General features: G+C 42.8%; 1 protein-coding gene across 16 annotated transcripts in view; it reads right to left on the reverse strand.

The window, feature by feature from the left end:
• Nucleotides 1-260: 260 nt before the first annotated feature.
• The window catches only part of LOC128879321 (TLD domain-containing protein 2), a 126,593-nt gene continuing 106,030 nt past the window's right edge, over nt 261-20,823 (reverse strand). For 15 of the 16 annotated variants that reach the window (XM_054128361.1, XM_054128355.1, XM_054128358.1 and 12 more), the window contains 3 exons: nt 7,973-8,254; nt 6,992-7,161; nt 261-6,920 (listed from right to left, as the gene is read on the reverse strand). In XM_054128361.1, the coding sequence (XP_053984336.1) occupies nt 6,785-6,920; nt 6,992-7,161; nt 7,973-8,254 (588 nt within the window). In that variant the 3' untranslated portion in view covers nt 261-6,784. Of the gene's footprint in view, nt 6,921-6,991; nt 7,162-7,972; nt 8,255-15,691; nt 16,811-20,823 lie in introns of those variants that run through there. The other variant, XM_054128363.1, reaches the window with a different exon arrangement.

Below are 20,823 nucleotides of genomic sequence, written 5' to 3' on the forward strand. Positions count from 1 at the left end.
ATGTGGCAGGAAACGAAGGGAAATTGTAGGGAAATGTACCATGAAATTGATGGAAATTGAAGGGAAATGTGGCAGGAAGTAATGGGAAATTAATGGGACATGTCACAGAAATGAGAGGAAGTTAATAGGAAGTTTGTCAGGAAATGAAGGAGAATTTCCACGAAGCTGTATATGATGTCGCTGTTTTAGAAAATTTAATTAGTACTACATAGAAGAAAGAACACGAAAGGGGAGTAGAGGAGAATGATATACAGTAGATGTACTTCACAATATTGGCGTTTTATTGAATATCTTTTGTATATTCTTCTTTGTATACGTATATGCGTGTGCGCGCGGCACACGTATCACAATTCTCAGGCGTACGTACGCGCACACGCATCCAAAGTGATCCGCGGTGTTTGCTTAAACGGAACAGATTGACTATGACGTCGTTATAACGTACGCACGGAACATGCAGCAGAGTACTCGCACCTCTGTACGACATACGCAAAATACTCCATTGGTTTACCGATATATCCGTTCTCTTCCCACCGCGAAACGTTCATTTCTTGGCAAAAAAATAAATCCCTTTCTTTCTCCTACATCCCTATCGGGTGTTCTTTTTTTCATTTAGTAACTCTGTGCCGCCGTTAGCAGTCGTAACACTTCTTTACTCGCAGCTTTACAACATTACAATTTCGTATGTATATATTTATAATATGTATATGTATATTTTTTATGTATATATATATAGTGGCCTCCTTCGCGCCTACGGGTCTCTGCTGTGTATGCACGTTGCGACGCTAAATTATGTATAATATGTATACGCAATGTACACGTGTGTGGTATATACACACATACATACCGCCTGCACTGTGTGTATTGAATATATATATGCGTTATATACATGCATACGTGCACACACATCCTCGCCCCTATTTGGAGCGAAACAACTCGTATCTCCCTTTTATCATTTTACACGCGACTTTGTTCAAAAAGGGACACGTTCGCGAGCACGATCTCGCGATAGTCGACGAAACGAGCAACAACGATTTGCAAAAATATACATTATTCTTTATCTGTGACAATTCTTCACTGAGAAACAACGACGATACTACGGGAAATAAAATCTCCTTGGCAAATCAATTGTTACAAGTTAACTTTGTCTTGAACGAAGCAACTTTAAATCTTATTTTAAACGTATACTTGGATCAGAGACGATATTCGATTATGAAGAAAGAGATCGACGCGAACGTGCTCCCTTCGTACCTTTAGTGGCTCGTCGTACGATTAATTCAACATACACGGTATACAGTTGGCTAATATACGATTACGATAGACACACAGCGTGTTGTTGTTTTTGTGGGTTACTTTTGTTGCTCGTGAACGCGGGAACAATGATTAGTCGATTGGTAGCTGATGCGCCCTAATCTTTCAGGATCCAGAGACGGGGAGAGAATTACTTCCACGCATAGTGGCGATTTAGGCGACAGTACAATTAGTAGTGTAAAATTCATTGGTCCAGAGAGTTGTGTGTGTATGTGTTATCGAGGGGTCCTTGTCCTTCCCCTCACCGCTCCGGACCCCTTCTTTTAATTCCCTGTCATTTCCGTTTGTTCTAGATGCGGGCCCCCTCCCCCCGATGATTTCTCACGACAGGCCGCGAAACTAGAATGTTCAGATTACGCCAACACGGTGGATATGTTTATCTTTCGACAACGTCGCTTTTCCCCTCGAAAAAAATGGAACGAGTGAGTTAGATGAATTCGATTTGTCGTCTTTTCTTTTTACATTTTCGTTTCTGATATTCAAACCGCGATTCGTTACAATTACTCTAACGACCATGGTTCGGGCCTAGCGATGTAAAAATTCGGTGATCGGAGAACAGGTTTCGCGATCGATGGTAACGATTGATTTCATTGGCTGATACGTGATCGTATATCGATGCAACGTGGTGGGAATGAATCTGTGTTGAACGTAAAAGATCGCTCGACGAGCGTGAAGTGTTCAAGATTGAAAAGAAACGATTTCCTCTGGAGAAAACGCGAGGATGAGTTGATCGTGCCTCGGTCGAAACGATGCCGATAGTGTAAAAAATGTGTTTAGAATATCGTTTCGCGGATTACGCAGGAAAGATTCGAGTCTTGTACGTATTTCGTGTTTGCAAGTGGAACACGGCGATAGATCTACGTGTGATTGGTTCGTTCTCTTCAATTAAAAGAATCCTAAATGAGCCGTGCGCGATATTTTACATTAAATAGCGCAACACGAACAATAGAGCACGCGGAATAACAAATAAAATGTTAAAATTAAAAATATAATTTTATAAAATTTTGAAAGAAATTGTAATTGACGCTCCCATGCAGGCCCTAGAATTATCGGTTACGGTTAATCAAGTAAATCGAAAGTGAGAAGCAAATATTTTAAAAAAAATTAGAAACGGCGAGAACGACTCTTCTCTACATTTCTAAGGAATTTTGTTCTTGGTACGAGTAGCTGTCTATATGTGTACAACAGACTATAATTGAACGACATAACGCGAATCTTCAATTCTTCCAATTATCTAACACACCGATTCTCTTGTCTCTTTTGCGTTCGAACACTTTGACAGATTCCTTTTTTCCGCGCTATGTCATATCGAGACATATAATCGTGTCTTATTAACTCGTGATTATTAACAACGACGACAACAATATCTAGCTAAACACTGAAGAACATCGAGTTTTTCTTTATGCGTGTTCAATCCCTGCGATCAGTCTGAATCTAATTGACAATGTGTATACCAAAGGTCTTCGCCTCGACGTGTAATTTGTTTCTTTGTCTTCGTCGTTATTTTACGTTCATTGTTTTTTTTTTTCATTTTTTTGTGTTAGTACGTTAACGTCCACTAATTAACTATGAATATACATATACTTTGCGATTACATTAATTTTTTTTCGTGTGAGCTTACACTTTGCTTTTAGCAGAGATTCTTACTTCCTCTAACTCCTACTACATTTCGTACACGAACGCTGAAAGCTATACGCTTATATTGATTGTTTCTATGTTTAACGGATAACTAATTCCAACTTGTCCAAGATAGATGAGCGTACTACAATTTTCCTTTTTCACAATCGAGGAGCAATTGATTCTCTGTTAGAAATGGGTCATCGACGATTCGAAACCCTTGACTGTCAGTTCATCGATACCACTGTAGTATCTGTATTGTGTATTTACAACAAAATACACTTGATCTATACGAACTGATACCGGAGAACAGAAATTTCTAGTTTTTAATGACTTTAAATGCTCGAGGATTAGATATGTTATCGGAAAGATATGGTTAGACGAAATAACGTGAAACAAAAATATTGCTCCGATTAACCGATAAGGAAGTCTGACAGCAAAGGTTACCGTCCTTCAACAGTTTGGAGAATCATCTTCGCATAGTTCGATACGTACATTGGAAAGTGTCATCGACCTTGGCTGCTCAAAACCTTTGCAGCGTCTCGCGAAACGCTTGGCAAGACAAATTCATTCGTACAACGGTCTTGCCATTGCAAATCGGAGCGTCGAAGATCGTCAGGTAACGTGCAGCGTTCGAGCTCGCGCATAATATGTCGCAATTGATCGTACAGGAAAATGTATCGTCGTTAGTTACGATTAAAATCTCTTACCGATTTCGTATGACACGCTTAATATACGTCTACAATTTCTTTGTGGAGGCAGTTGCATATATTTTAGATTAGATGACACCTAGTGTGCTGGAAATGTTCCTACGTTTTGGTATGGAATACGCTTCATTCAGAAGAAGAAAAAGAACCGTTCCAGCCAGTTGACGAGAGTACGACGACACTATACTTTGTCACGATATTTACAGTTAAAAGAAAACCTCTCTCGATATTTCCATCGACAACGAGTTCGTAGAATTCGTGATACAGCGCTCAAAGACGTAAAGAGATCGCATTTCTAAAACTTTGGAAGATAATCGCGGTAAACAAAAAAGAGAACATAAACAAAAACAAAAAACCAAACGAAAAAGTGTTTTATCAGACACACATAATTTTTTTTTTATTTCGTTATAATATACATTTATACCGTGATCATCAGCACGAAGGCGAGGATTGCGAATCCTTTTCTCAAAAACGGAAAAGAAAATAAAATCGCCACGGTCAAGCACTTCGCTTTTCTATCCCTTTTTTATTCGAATTTGTATTGTCTTGTCTTTTTCAATCGAGATTCCACGACTCAGTTTGTGTTGAACCGTTCTACCGCGAAAGGATAAGCACCGTTACCGAGTGACACGTGTTAGAAGCGACTCGATACGTTTGTTAGAAGTTTCTTTACCGCGTTAGTATCACAAGAGTACGCCTAAACGCCTAATTTAAAGCCAGAGACAACGCTACGATCGATACGCGCCGCATTCGGTGTATGAACGTACTCGAAACTAATCTAAACAAGCCGGTAGTAAGCTACGTTTAAATACATTTTGTGCTTTCCTTCACTCTTTTTCTTTTTCTGTTTGAAACCGTGCTCCATGGAATTTTGCTACTATCCGACAATGTTTCTTTTTTGTATTTTTATTTTTTGTGAGTGCGTTTCGTAACCAGTGCACCGGATACACTTGTCTCGTTAAAATCTACGATTCTCTCGGTCGATTTCACAGTCTTAGTAATTCTTCAAACCGTCGCCGCCCGTATTGCGCTGCTTTTTTTTTCAAACGTTACCCCAGTTAATATCAATTTCGTGAACGCACAAATTTTTGATTAACGTCACAAATTTTTAAAAAAAAGCAGCTCTAGAAATACCGAAGATCGAAAATCGTAGAAACGACACAAGTTAGAAACTGTTCCTAGTAAAATGGAAGGAATGTCAACGGTATATTTGCTACGGTATAAAAGGGCGTTCATCTTTCGTTTTTTTTTTTCTTCTCGACGTAACATCTCGTTGTGGAGCCATTAGAAAATCGTTCTCAAGGGAAAAATCAATTTATAAAATCGATTATCAAAACTTCTTTTCCTAGGTAGCGATCGTTCTACTAAACAAGTGTACAATCCCTCGACGCTAGGCTACTCCCTTTACCTTCAACAACGGAAATCTGTGTTTACAAAGCGGTAGAAACGGTGGGTGACACAATCAATTGATCCTAATACAATATAGAGACTATAAGCTCGTGAACAGTCTCGTGGTCGTGTGTGAATTAGTCGTTTTATCGCGGTAGTCAGAACCGAGTGAAATGTATCATTGCACGATATAGAAAACAGAAAGGAATTGCTTTTTCTCATTACGCGAGAAATTATTTCTTCCTTATTTATCCGTCCATCAATTAATTAATACTGAAACAAAATATAAGAATACATCGAGCACAAATCCCATAGAGGGTTCATTCATCTACAAAAAAAGAGAAGTGGCTATGCTTTCACTCGGCTCTGATTACACATAAAACTTCTACAGCTGGGATTGTACCGTGTTCTAGCGTAGGGAGAGAAAGAGAGCGAAGCGAGGCACAGGCGTGTGTGTTCGTTGTGGTCACTCGAGACTCGAGAAGCACGTTTGTTACCGTTTATCAAAGAATATCAGCCACCGCTGACAGTTTAATCGCAAATTCTTACACGGTCTGCTCTTTGTTCACGTAACAGCGTAAAAGATCAGTACGAACTCTATTTTTTGTCTAAAGCTTACTTGTTCTCAGATCTTGGATCGTTTACATCAGGCTCTGCGATCACGCTTCCAGAGTATCATTCAGTGTTTTGCTTGTATCTGTATAATTGTGTACACAGTGTACATGTAGCCGGCGTGTGTCCTTTTAGGATATACGTGAGACGAGCTACACAGGTGGTATTTTAGCAACGTTTTATGTTTTTTTCTTCGAAATATGCTGCTCCTGTAAAGTTAACTGTACCGTTAACACGATTGGTAATACATATATTTACATTGACTATCTACAATTATCTACACATCAACAAACGGTTAGCTTAAACATTTCTCATGGTGTCGTGTTTTATTTTTCTATCATCTTCGTAGTTATCATCATCATCATCATCCCGATTCTGAACATAATTTCCTAATTACCGCATACTTATCACATCTCTCTTTCATCGTCGTTCTATCAAGCTCGTCCGATCCATTCACGCTTACACATTCTCTCAGTTTTGTTTGCGATCACACCGATCGTCGACGATCGTGATTCACGCGACTAGTTCGAAACGACGACCTTCGGGCCCAACGAATACACTTTATACACGATCGTCGTCGTCGATCCTTTTAATAATCTTGAAACGACACGCAATCTTTAAATCAAATTTCTAACGACTCATTCAACGGAAACGCGTTTATATGCGTGTGTGTGTGTGTGTGTGTGTATATATATATATAAAAAAATAAAATAAATACGCCAACTTAAAATAGAAAAACAAATAGGACAGCTAAACGATAATCGATAATTATATAATAGTCCGTGGGTCAAGGTTCTGGCTTGACGTTGCAACATCACATCGTCGCCATTGTTTTCTTCATCTTCAAGCGTTCCCCTTCCTTTTCGGGGATTCGTTTATCGAACAGAATCACAACTCTTCCATTCGTCTCTATACACTGACAGTTCCCTGTTCCTCGGTCCGTTAGAATGTATCAGTAGTGGATCGAGTCAGCCGGTAGGTAGGTAAACTCGTTAATCGAATTAATCTCCTCTGGTAATGTCTCTTAGAAATTGTAGTCTTCCTGTGATCTCTCCTGGGTACGATAAACCTTCACGGGACTATCGAGTTCAGGTCAAATTAGGCTGCGGCGAGGGAGTAGTCCTGGACAACGTGTACGAGGAGGCCGTATCCTATATAAACGCCCAACATTCCAGTGTTTTCACTACGAAATCCTCGCGCGGTGCCAGCGGCTCGTTTCCGTACGTGCTGCAAGATTGCGTTCTGCCTTGGTACAGATCACCGTCCAACCATAGTCCAAATTTGCCACTGGAAAAAGACACGTACTCCATTAACGACAACGCGGGTACACGAGCTGTTTGTACAAGAACGGTACTCACTCTCCAGCGCCTATGGCAAGACTCTCATTGTTGCCTTTGATGAAGTACAAGTTATCGCCGGTCCAGTTGAAGGCTTGGAACCTGGGCGTAAACCTGAAGAGGAGGGACTCTCCGGTTCCGTAAAAGTGGTCGCTAACGTGCAAAGCGCAGGATGTCAATGCTCCGAACACCTGTAACCACGGAAAATAAACCAATTGACTAACAACGTACGATCAATTAATCGAGTGACGTTTGTGCTTGAAGCGTTCGTCTACAACGAACAAAGCACGATTCTATCGCATGACCGTGCGTTTCTCTCATCTACCAGATCAAATAGACGACAATATCTCCGAGTTTCGAACGGTGAATTCTCTTTCGCGTGTAACTACAAATGTTCAAATGCAGAATTGGTGGTAATTTTCAAAGCGCCGCGTCACACACTCCACGCTATTATATCGGTAGCCTTTGTCGCTAGAGAAACAGTAACGATTCCTGCACGTTGTGTCGCGTCGAGGGTGCGCGAACTCGAAATTCGAAAACAAAGAACATCCTTCACCTCGACGCTCTCGCAAAAGTGGAATCAGCGGTACATTCAACGGATAGAAAGGATGATGGGTTGGGTAGCCAATTCTGAAGATGAATAGCTTCGAAATGGAAGAACCGAACCGATGCAATAACGATCCTACTCTATTCGGTCGCAACCAACGTGTTTGCTGTCGAGTCTCCTAAGTCAAAGCTATACCGATCAAAGTATGGGTCGAGGACACTCGTAGCTGTCCTAATTCGGATACGAATCAAGGACTCCCGAGTAAGAACTGTCTAGAGTGTCTAGACGACGCTCATGTAGGTCAGGGAACGGTAAACTTGTTAACGTGTTCGTTGATCCTATTACTCCCAGGTGAATCTATAGGCTTTCCAAATCAGTTCCAATTGATATATGGATCAGGGACTGTCCTGGTCAATGCGTAGTCTCTAGAGTAAACGAGACGATATGATACTAACGTTGCCTTCGGTGTCCTCGATGACCAGGAGAATAGGACTCTCTATTTTGGCCATCTTCCTGTACATGCTGTTGAGACTGAATCCGTGCTGACTGGTGCTGAAGACCAGGGTCCATAGGTAGCCCTCCGCCCTAGCGGGTAAGTGCCGGCACAGCTGTTCTCTGTGCTCGTCGCTGAGGATTTCTGTAGTGCCAACCAAGTCTGGAACGATCACGTCGTTGTCCAAGGAGACGGCACTGTTGGCGTATAAAGCTCGCCTGAGCTCCTCGCTCATAGACAGTACCTGCGAACGAAGGAACAAATTATCAAGGCGGTCCAAATGGAGCAGTGCTAGGGAACATATTCCGGATAGAGTCTACTCAAGATCGATCACCGAGTTCATCAATCTCTCGAACCACTAATAACAACGAAACCTTTGCGATCAATAAAATCGATTTAACGTTAAACATTGTTTTCTCAGCAGGGAGTCCCATTGCACTAGGATTCTTCCAAAGTATCTTTCGATGAGATACTCGGTGATCTTATTCAATCGTGTATGTTATGTTCTATATACCAAAGACAGTACTGGTTGCAACTATAGGGATTTCATTGGTTTCTAAACCTAAATCTAAATCTAACACAGCCAACACAGACTACTGTATGCATTCAAGTGTCGTGTTGTAATTGTTGACATTGTTTCGCAATTGTTCGAAAGCTTCGTGTACCACGAATAATATATATATAAACAGAGAAGAATGCGTACCCCGTGTATCAATGTTTCCGATTAATTATTTAGGTTGTTTATCGGGTCAGTTCGAGTTTCATCGTTTCTAACGGAAACTCGATACAACCGTGCCTAGCGTATCGATAATCCGTGGTTCCAATTTCAGAACAATACGAGAGGTTCTGTCACAGTTCGTCGGAGAAAGTTTGCCGTAGTTAGTGGAAAGTTTACGCGAGTTGGCGGAAAGTTTTCGACGAACCCTGTTCTCTACTCGGATTAAGCGATAGGTTGCGCTCACGTGAGGCGTTGTTATGCATTGATGCAAATGCGCACGTGGTGAATCACGTTCGCGCACCTGCCCTGAACGACATAACAATTCCACGCTGTCTCCCGCGGGATTACGAGCCACGAATCATCCTGTTGCTTCATTACGGCTTTGCATCTCATCCATTAATATTACGAAAACTACATAACTCATTAGCGAATGCCGGACGATTCCACGCGCGAACTTTTCGAAGCAGTGGGATTTTCCTACAACAACCCTGTGGAATCCTCGCACTTTAATGGAAGCCAATGACGTATGGCTTTTGGAGCCTGGACGGTTCATAGTCTAAAAAGCTTCACGTGGTTCTGAATCGAAAGATTATAACGCAACTTCCACGTATCGAGAAATAAATTCCGTAGAAGGATGAACGAAATCCTAGATGCAATTCAAGGATTACGCGTTTATTAATATCTCCGTTGCTGCGAAGCGAACGGTCGCGGAGAGTGAATCGATTAAATGTACCGTATCCTTCGGCAGTAGTATAACGACATCGTTAAGACGTTTTGCGTTACCGGTATGGTTAATTATTCATTCGCGCGCGGTGATCTCATTTGCTTTTATCGTACGAACAAACACCGTCGTGTAAAATTATTAACAGCAGAAATGACGCAACCGCGTATGCCATGTGCAAATACAATAAAACGGGAGGAGATGGTACGCTGAATAATTGTTGAGTAGTCCGCAATAACAGCATCGATAATGAAAGATAAGATTGTTATCCTTTTGCTGGATAGCCTGATTCGTTAATGAAAATTTATGTCGATAATTGGAGAGAAATTCGATAATTGATTGGAAGCGGAAAAAAATAAACAAGGCTCGGTTCGAACGAGTACACGAGTGTTTATTTTTCTCGTACGCGGTCGGTAAAGCATTAATTTCAATGCGGACAATCGCGGTTCATCAAACGGGTCACGGTTGATTATACTCGCGAGATCCCCCTTTCACCAGGAAAGATAACCGCGCTCTTTTCGGTCCATATTTACAAACAAAACGTGTTTACTCTGGTTTTCCGCGGGTATTCGTCAATTGAAGCGAGGCCGTGCCAATTAAAATCGCAACGATTTTACTCGATTAGAAGATCGAGGTGTCAGCGGCGTCTCCAAGGACGAATCGAGTAAACGAACATAAACAAAACCACGTGACCGCGCAGTAGATCCATTTCGACGAAAACACGTTCCTCGAGCCGCGACGATAACACCCCAACAGTCTAATAAAGGGGGAATTTTATCCAATTTTTGTGAAATAAATCTGCAATCTACATACGTGTTTACCTTGTATCAAGAAAAAAGTACGACCGAGGGGAACGAACTCGCGCTCTCCCGATGTGTTTTTGCAACAATTCGACCGAACAACAACTATCGACGCACGTGTCCTCGATCGTCCACGCATCGTCTCTTATCGCGAGAGCTTCCTTGACCCGTGACCCTCGCCACGCTCTATCTCGACATTTACCAAGAAAAATTTGGCCGCGACACGATCGCACAGTTTTTGACATCGGTCCGTCAAAGGTACATCGGAAGAGGATTCGTTTCAGAATGCGATCTTCTCGCGAAGTGCGAGCAAATTGTTTTTCATCGACCGATCGCCGTGTACATGCTATCTTAATTTGAAATTCAGATTTCCCGGCTGATCCTCTTAGCGTTTATCGTGGCTCGCGTGAACCTATCAATGACAAAACAAGATTTCTCTGCGTTCAGCGCATTCGCTCGACCGAACATACGATATTCGAGGTCGTGGTGGCAATCGAGATGCACGCTGGAAAAATATACTTAAAGTCACGTGTTTACGCGAATGCAAACTCGATCAGACCGATGTTATACGTGTCAAACGTGCAAAGCAGTTACCTAACGTAGTTACGATTGAACGTTAAGACCTTATTTTAGGAATTTCGTTGCCTCACCGACAGCATTCTGGACGAGTGCTGGAAGACGTAATTAAGAGTTGGACAGGAATTGGCGATCATGGTGGCTTCGATAGCGTTCTCCGCGTTTGGACTTTGTCGAACTTCCACCCGTCTACACAGAATTCCTCCCACTGACGCGACCCGTGAACCGTTTGTAATTACTCGAAAGCGACGATCTTCGTCGTTCCCTGAGTCGATACACCGCGGTTGATTCTTTCAGCGAGTCCGACTGACTCGGTGAATCGCTCAGCACTGAGAGTCGAAGGAGACACTCGAACCGATCTCTTCGAAACGACCATCGACAAGTTCGTAAAAAACCTTTCGTCCAGTTTCCACCCTCCCCTCCCTCCCTCTCTCTCTACAGCTTAATGTCAAGTACAAGCGAATTCCACTGGGTGTACCTCGAGGGACTCGAGCACCGCGACCTCGCATGATTATTCCCCACCGACCTTCGATACGACTTCGTCGACAATGATGAGACGGTAATAAGTCGCGGGAAGCTGCTTTCGAAGGCTCGTTTCTGGTTCTTAATCGGCTCTTGTGCTCGTAAACTCTCGTCCTTAATTTACAATTCCGCGGAAACCACTACAGAGACAATAATTGCGTTCAGGCGGACTCGATTGACCATCGAAACCGAAACAAGAAACGCGGAACGGATTCGATTTTGGAGCGTTTCGGCAAGAACTCGTTCCGTCCGAAGCGTTTTCCACCCACTAACGCCGATACCGTATTTCCTCTGTCATTTAAGAAAGAATTATTAACTGGTATCGTTTAAAGAAGACTGTTCACAGCGTCGACGATCGATGATTATAAACACGGATGTCCAACGCGAGAGCATTCTCGCGGAAAAATGTTTTTCTTTTATTACTAACGGCTTGCATTTCCGAATACGTCCTCGTAAACTTGCGTGTAACAACTATTACCGCCGATTTAATGGCGCGATTATGCTCGGCGTTGATTCCGCGACAATCTACGACGCTCGGACTCGAGTACGACTGCGTTCGATTACAATACGAATATCGACCGTACCAGTCGAGGGAAGTCTCTGGCGATCTCTGGAGATGAAAAATGAATGTCGAAGAATCGGGAGAACATATGTTTCTTTAATCAACGTAATCGGTTGCGTTAGAGGCGAGTGCATTAGAGACGAGTTCGAGCGAGGAAAATAATTGAAGAAAATTAAAAGTAATTTTGCTGATTTATATTTTTAATAAACATTGAAATTATTGAATCCTTCGAGTATCGCATAAATATTCATCGACCGAGTAAATTACGTTTTCGACCATGTACTGGCCGTATTTCTTACGACTTGTATGCAATTATAGATGAATTATGGATATTTTTTTATATTCGAAGATGAGTGCACGGTCGAAAATGTTTATGTAATGTATGGAAAATTTACTCGTTAGTCGATGAATTATACACACTGATTGTGAGAGGTAATTACAACGTTTGCCGAAAGAACAATTCACGAGAATCGGGAACAAGAGACCGATATAATAATGAACGAACAACTCTATCCTATCCGTATAGAATGCTCGAAGTTTACAGCAGCCTTCGACTATGGCTCGCCTTTGCGCAATTAGACAGACCGAATGTTGCGACACGTTCGCTTTCTCCTAATATGCTTAATAAAGACGTTCTGCAAATATTATCGAGTGAACATTATTTTTTCAACGCATCGCACTCGACGAAGAGTTATTAAGCGAGCCATTATTTATCAGCTACCGCAAAGGAAAAACGATAACAGATCAGCGACGCGCGCGCGATAGTTGCCAGTACGTTAATTAGAATGTTAATCAAAGCAAACAGAGAATCATCGATTCGCCTTGATCGGGAACGGATAAGTGAACGCGCGTCGTTACGCGATTACGGTTACAAATTACAAAATAGCAGAGACCTACTGACCAGTTCGTCTCTTCGAATTGGTGCAACGAGTCTGTGGAATTTCGTAGGTGGTTCGTAAGCGCCGAATTACGCAATTTACGATGCGTGTCGGTTCATTTCGTACCTCGTCTCAGATATCATCTTGATCCGTACGACCTTTCGTCGCGAGACCCATTATCGTATCAATTTTTCAGTTACGCGAATTCGTAAAATTAATTAATTACATAGCCGGTTGTTTCGCGTGATATCTGTATCTACAACTCGTCGATGTCCAAATTTCCAATTTTTTCGTGTTTTTTTTTGTTCTTTCTTAACATTGATTTATCCGTCGATTCGCGAGTCATTTGTTTACAGAAAGTCTGTTGTTCGGGATTCGCATTGCTAACCTTAAAAGGAACTAAAACCGACTCCAAGAGCGCTCAAGATTCAAGGAGAACAGGAAACAGCGTGCATCGAAATGCGAAGGGTGACCACGAGTTTGTTATTGACAGTTTGTTACCGAAAGGTGCTCGAACGAATTCGTCGAAATTCTGTGAATATTCGCGATCGATTTGAAGTTTTCGATAGGCGTTGGCGATCGAAAGCGTACTCGATGGCTTATTACATCATCGTAAACGTAATATTTAGATTATTACGTGCACGTTACACTGCTACTCTAATATTTGCATCACGACCGTCGCCGTGTGGTCAGCTGGCCTGTAATAAAGTTGCGAAGAAAATTGCCTCCGTGAAATTTTTATTACACAAATTCTACAATATCTGTTCCGCGAGAACAGCAGTTAAAACATTCCCGATGATAAACACACGTTGACCATAAAATTACCGCGAGACTCTTTCTCACAGGTTAGTTAAAAATAAAAGCTAAGCGTTTCTTCGGTTTCTGTTCGGTGAAAACGGCAAACATCATGGTACATACGAGCACTCGCGAATGCTACCGATTCAAGCGTCTATCGGTCGTTCCAGAACGAGCCCAATTTCCATAATTTCTTGATCGGTTATAAAGGCTCCTCCGCGATTTTTCTACAGCTCACCTGGGTAATTAACGATGGAACAAAAATTCAACGTCTTGCTTTATCGAATATTCCCCGATGATCCGTGTTTTTTTTAACGTCGGGAGTCGATGCATGGGCGCCGACGAATGATTCGAAATAATCGCGAATTCTCTCGCACGCTTTATTTTAACCGAGCTTCTATATAGCTTCGCGCGAATTGAAACACGTCCAAGTTTCGAGCTTGTGCCAAACGCGCGTCGAGACGAGAATTTCACGACACGCTCTTATCCGTCGCCGTAACGCCGACGCGCGAAGCGTCCGGTAATTTATATTTGAAGAAGCGTAGAAACGTGGGCGTGTCCCTGTTTGTCTATGTTGCAAGACGAAAGAAAACGCGTAGCTTTTATTCGAAGGCAAGCGAAGTCTTCTGACTCGAGTCGAACCGACCGAAAACGTTTGCTTTTTCTTGTACAATTGTTGTAATTTCACGATTTACATTTTATTCGATTCGGTACTTTCTTCGCTTCAGTGTTTGATGAGAATCAAGTACTCGATACGCGTATCAAACGCACGGCGCAAACAATATTGCTCTTTCTTGTGCCGCGCAATTTCACGATTCGCATTTTATTCGATTCGGTGATTCCTTAACCTCGATGCAAGTGTATTTGATGGGAATCGAGTACTCGATACGCGTATCAAACGCACGGCGCAAACAATATTGCTCTTTCTTGTGCCGCGCAATTTTACGATTCGCATTTTATTCGATTCGGTGATTCCTTAACCTCGATGCAAGTGTATTTGATGGGAACCAAGTACTCGATACGCGTATCAAACGCACGGCGCAAACGATATTGCTCTTTCTTGTGCGCAATTTCACGATTCGCATTTTATTCGATTCGGTGATTCCTTAACCTCGATGCAAGTGTATTTGATGGGAACCAAGTACTCGATACGCGTATCAAACGCACGGCGTAAATTTTACAGGGGTAGGGCGGAACTCTGCCCTTCTAGAGGGTTCCACCCTTCGTTCGGTCTCGTTGTCGCGCAGGAGGAAGCCCGATTGCGCGCTAGTTTAAGAGGACACGGACTCGTTGTTCCCCGTTTATTATTGGAGCACGCATAAACGAAACGCTCGTATCCCGTTTATGCAGTTAATGCCGTCAAGTGTCGTCGTTGCGTAACTTTGGTGGGAGATTGGCCGTGTTCGAGCGGATCGTGTATCGAACGCAGCCAGATTCTGTGAAAGGTGGACCTAGGCGCGGCCAAGGACCGGTTGCAAGTAAACAAGCGAGGTGCCGCATTTTTCTGACCGTCGCGTCGTACACGCTGAATACGTATTCCAACGAATAGTTTCGCTATCAATGAATCCTCTATGCAACCCGCAGAGATAAACAAAATGCTCGAATAAGATGTCGAGTCTGATGCATCGGGGTGGTCTTCGGCCAAAGGGATGTATCGCAAGGCTCGAATTTTTATAATCTAGGTGCAACGACAACGGCGTTCGTCTAGTTGGAAAAAAGCAAGTCGGCCGCGAAAAATGCGGTGTCATAAATCGGCTTACGTCGCGCGATTTATTCGACGAGCAGAGAAAATTTAACGTTATCTCCACACATATGCGAGCAGTTACGATTCGTCGGCGTATTCGAACGTGTTTACCAGCATCGCTGCTCTTATACGCATTCCATATTCAGTGTTATTCTTTCGATACTGAATTATGTATGCGTGGTAAAAGTCCGTCTCGAGTACGTGATTTATCGGGAAACAATATTCCCGAGGAATCGAGCGTACAGTCGAAGAAAGAAAAATCGCGGGAATAATGGAGTCGAAGAACCGACGTTCGATTTTGGAAAATCTGGACCAGATACGAGTCCAATTTACGCATCAACGTTTATTACAAGAATCATATTTACCTTCGTCCTTTGTTTCAGGAACTTGGAGAGCTTTGTGATGGGGTTGGGAATCTTTGGCTTCGGCATTTTGACTAGAACGGTTCGCCTTCGACTCGAAAAAAACTGGTTCACTTTCTCCGGCGGTCTTTCTTTTTGTATCACAGTTACTCTCGCGAAACGCAGTTTACATAATGCCCGTGTTTCGCGCTTTAACGTCGGTCGAGGACCTCGCTAGCACCGCGTTCGATCGCACGAGAAACTTTCTAGAAGCTAACGGTGTCCGGCGTAAAATGTTGAATATCACCGATGCTGAAAATATGTATCGTTCCAAGTTTCGCCGAATTCGCTACCCTCCGTGCTGTTCGAAAACACTTGGCACGAGAGGAGCTTCCACGACGTAAATTTTCCGCGGTGCGACGCCGTTACTGTCTTCGTCCTGGATGCCGGGCAATAAAATCTTACGAGCTCTTCCTCGACGATTTTGAGCTACGATCACATCGAGCGTTTTTAATGAAATTTATCGGGTAGGTACGAGCGTTTTTACCAACGAAGAACAATTGATACGAATTTAACGATTGTTAGTTTAGTCGTGGCTTTGACAGTTCTTGTGTTTATCGCGAGACACGCCGCGAGTAGGACATGCACTTCACTTCGACGAGGACTGAAGCAACACTGAAGCTTCACGCTTTCGGGGTGAATCTAATAAGCGTTCCAAGGGGAAAGGCGTGGCGGGGAGGGGGTGGTGCGGCCGGAGCTTGTGCATAGCGCATTGCTATCGCGCAGCACGTGGCCTGTCGGCCGTACACCGAGTACTGTTTCTTTTTTTTTTTTTTCTTGTCGCGTTACGACTCCGTTTTGGATCTGTGCCCGACATAAGTCACGTCCACCGATTGTATTTTTATCCGGTGACTATTGACCCCTATGCGAATAAATAAAATATCGCTTTTGTTCGATAAGCATTAGGTAACTTCGATAGGATCGATAGTATAATTTTCTGTCCCGTACGTACTAGAACTGGGGAGAGAAAAAGGACAAAGAAACGGTGAAATCTGACCTAAAACCGAAGGGTCCCATATGGTGTTTCAGAAAATTCAATGCTCCATGGCGAGCCTAAGCTTTTATGGTTCTGCAACGCGTGCACGTGACCAACGGTACGTGTAAACGGTCACGTCCGCTTTCGGTGCAACCATAACATAAGTTCCGTATAATTAAGCAGATAAGAAGATTTTTGTTGAATAATTATTCTCGATTAATGTATTTGCCACATCCGACCCAATCCGTGATCATTAAAACAGAGGAGATTGCACGATTAGCTTGTAACCGATCGAAAGATATTTAGAAAAATGTTTTTTACCAACGTTACCAATTTAGAGGTACCGTATTTTACGGACTATAAGACGCACCTTAATTTTTAAGCTATTTTAATATACCGCTTACCGCGGCATCGAATATATTTTTAAGACGCGGATGTTTTAAATCAAACATTGTACATTTTTATATCAATTTAAAAATACGGTAACTCGAATACAATGCATCCCAATCTTCTCGCGATTGATTTTATCTTAGACGTCACGATTTCACACTGAAACAAATGTATTTGTGGAAGCTTACAGTACTGAGGTCCGTTGCTTCGCACTGCATGTCGAACAAGTGGCCACAAGTATTATTAGCAACTCTTAGGTGCCACTGTCGTATTTATAGTACACTTTGTAACGTTGAAAAAAACATACTTTTTCGTCGAGTTGTCATTTTTCTCGCTTTCATTTTTGGATGAACGCACAGAGAACGAACACCAGTTTTTAGAACGCAATGACCTGGTACTTAACGGGTTAATCTGCGCGTACTATATCGTTGAAAACTTATCGTTGTTATCTGTAGGTGTATTAAAAGTACCGCGCAGCACGAAGTTTCTGGATTCTTGGTTCGACGTGGAACAGGATCGACCAATAGTTAAAACAAACAAAGTGACACGCGATAAATCTAACAAAATAATAATCGACTGTTTTTTCCATCGGGGAAAACACAATTCTTACTATCGAATTACTCGATTACTCTTCATGGATCGACACACCTGTATCAACTCGAACGGACAATGTCGAACTTCCGCGATGCACGATCTTTGTCGTTAATTCAATTACGATCGACGATTAATCTAAATAAATGTACGTTTCGTGACGCAGAGGCGTACCTGCATCGATAATATTGTGGCGACGCTGACGCAATTATACGGAATTCCTTTTGGTCAGAATCCCTTGGTCGCGAAAACGCGATACGAAAATATTTTCGCCCAATAATGCAACCAAAAGTGCAGCGACGATAAACGTAATCGAGCTCTCAATTACAACGGCTACAAAGCGCTAGAGGAATGTAGGCTGACGCGAAATTAATTCTTAACTAGCGTTTGCTTCGCGAAAACCAGCTGCTCGGGTGAGATCGACCTATCGCAGTTGCGCTTTCTGTTCTCGTCGTTTAAAGGCCGCCATGAAATATGCACACCGTTCACGGTCCCTGAAGTTTGAAGAAACTTCAGCGAAGAACGTTCGACGAAGTTGAAACGTCACACGACGTCGAGTGCTGCGAGGTTTTCTGTTTCTTTCATAACGCCCCTTGTGCTATATAAATTCAATAACCGTACCTTCCCGGTGTATGCAACTATGATTGTTTACCGAATAATCGTCAAGATTATGCAGATTGCCGAGATCAATTTGCCGACTGTACATATCTCGAACGTCTGGATTGCGTGACGGATAAATAAACACTGAGAGAATTTTTACAGGCGTGAGGTGAAACATGCAAAGATAATTTTCCTTGGTCAAATTTTCCATCGGTTTACGCGACCTAGTTGTGTCACGTACGCCATGGTAATAAGCATAACAAGGACCTAGACCGACACATATTAATCCTTCGGGGGAGCAGTCCCTGCTTTGTAACACCCAACAGACCGAGACAATGAAATTTAGGTACCGTAAAAGGTAGGCATAAAAGTTCCGATCGGAGCTTGGATTACTCTTAGAAAATATCCACAACGTTAAACCTGCCTTGGATGACTATCGAAAATCTGGAAAATACTCAAAGGGTCCAATTAGAGGGGTAAACAACTGCGAGTAGAAATTCCTTGCGCAAAAGTACCTGATATACGACACAAAAGAAAATACTAGAGCGGTCCCAACCCTGTGTTCGATTGACATAGAAAAGAGACACGAGGGGAATATAGGAAAAGAAAAGTCACGCGATAAGTGTAAATTTCGGTGGGCAACGACGAGGCACATTTTCGCGCCTAAAACTGTGTCCAACGTATGGAAAAAACCCGAGTCGAAGGAATGTATTATTTACTCTGTCCGAATCGAGCAGCGCGTTACAGGTTGGCGCCATGCTTCTCGTCCGAGAAACAATTTTAGCAGTGAGACAGCGAGCCTGTGGCTAATGGAACGAAGACGGAATCTTGGCAACGAGCCGAAAAACTGTGCCGCGAAGGTTAAAGATTCCACGCCGATGGGCGTCCTCGGATTGATGGGAAACAACCTGAGGACGAAGGCGTCGTTTTTCATTTTTAGAACTGGAGGAGAGTTCGTCGGGTTCGTTCGCGTCTCTGTGTCTCGGTTTATCGTGCATCGCGCAGTCGTTTATTAACCCCATGTCTTACTAACAAATTAATTTCATGCGAACCGATAATTTCTTATTACAAATGTATCGTCCGTATATAGAATGCGATTATTAGCGTCCAAGTTTTGATTGCGCTGCATACAGGACTCGGTATATGTAGATACGGTAAGACTGAAGGTCGTTACTAACTTTTGCGTCGGAACGCATGCATATTAATCATTGATGATACATGTTTATTGCATCATGGATTTGATAAAAATTGTAACGAAGTTTCGAAGAAAAATATAAAAATGTATACAAAGCGAGATACGCTGTCGTTAAGCCACCTCGATCGTCTGTACGAGGATGTTGAGGCTCGCTACGATCAATCCTTCGTCCTATCTGCCGAGAATTAATAATCAAAACGTACAAGTCACATTGTACACAACGGGACTTACTACTTTCTATTTTTACGGAAGGCTATTTTTGACCATCGCTATTCTCTAGCCGCGGGTAAACGTAGAATCGAAGCACGATCGATCGAATTCCATCCACGGTTTAATGCCATGGACTTCTACCAAAACTCGGCGACAAGAATTTATCGATCTTTACGCGAGAATCGTTCGTTCCCGCCAAGTCGCCGATTGAATGGAGCATAATTTTAGCCACCCTGGTTACGATAGTCATTCACAGCGATAATGATAAACACGACGCGATTCCTGACCGATGAACACGGTGCACCGACCTCAGTCTAGTCCACCCACGAGCAAGCATTTCCTGTCTTTCGAGGGCTCTATTCCTAGATTTTGCGCGACCGACCGTCTCTTCCCAGAGATGAAAAAGTACGAACGTAGATGATAGATGTAGAATGCTCGAAGCACGTAAAGGAATAATTTCGCGATGACGGGGATACGTTCGGCTGGTCGATAAATCCGCGAATTTTTTTTCACAAAAATAGATCAAGACTCACGGCTGTTGCTGTCATTATTTTGGCGACTACCGTTCGCGATGAAAATCTCTATTTGGCAAACGAAGCCACGAATGGACGGGAGGAGTGACGCACGGGCCTCCGGAAATAAATTGGTCACGGCAGCATCACCCGAAAAGCATTTACGACTTCTTAACCTTGGTACAACGAGATGCCGAACGGGATCGTCGAATTCAAATTCTATTCGCAAGACGGTAGGTTTGCAAAAAAACTGCACTCACCAACCGCGCACGATCAACATAGAGCGTTTGAAATCATTTTAATACTGCGTGTGACTTTCGCCCTCGAACGATTTGCGTAAGTTACGCATCCCGCAAAAGTATTATCCGTGTTTTCCGATGTAGGACACCGATGAACCTGATCTTGTAATCGCTTCGTGCATCGTATAGTGGCACGAATGATTATTAAAACTAGTTGCGACCGCTTCGATCCAAAAGATATTCGAGGCATACGCTACAACGGGCTGGAAATAGAAGCTGTGCAATCGTTCGAACAGAAAATCTGATACGCAGGAGCGATCGTTCGTCTCCCAAGACAAACAATCTCGCTTCTCACTGCTTTTGCATCGTGTGATGTGTTGCGG

Source organism: Hylaeus volcanicus, chromosome 7, assembly GCF_026283585.1.
Source record: "Hylaeus volcanicus isolate JK05 chromosome 7, UHH_iyHylVolc1.0_haploid, whole genome shotgun sequence".
NCBI classification, from domain to species: Eukaryota; Metazoa; Arthropoda; class Insecta; order Hymenoptera; family Colletidae; genus Hylaeus; species Hylaeus volcanicus.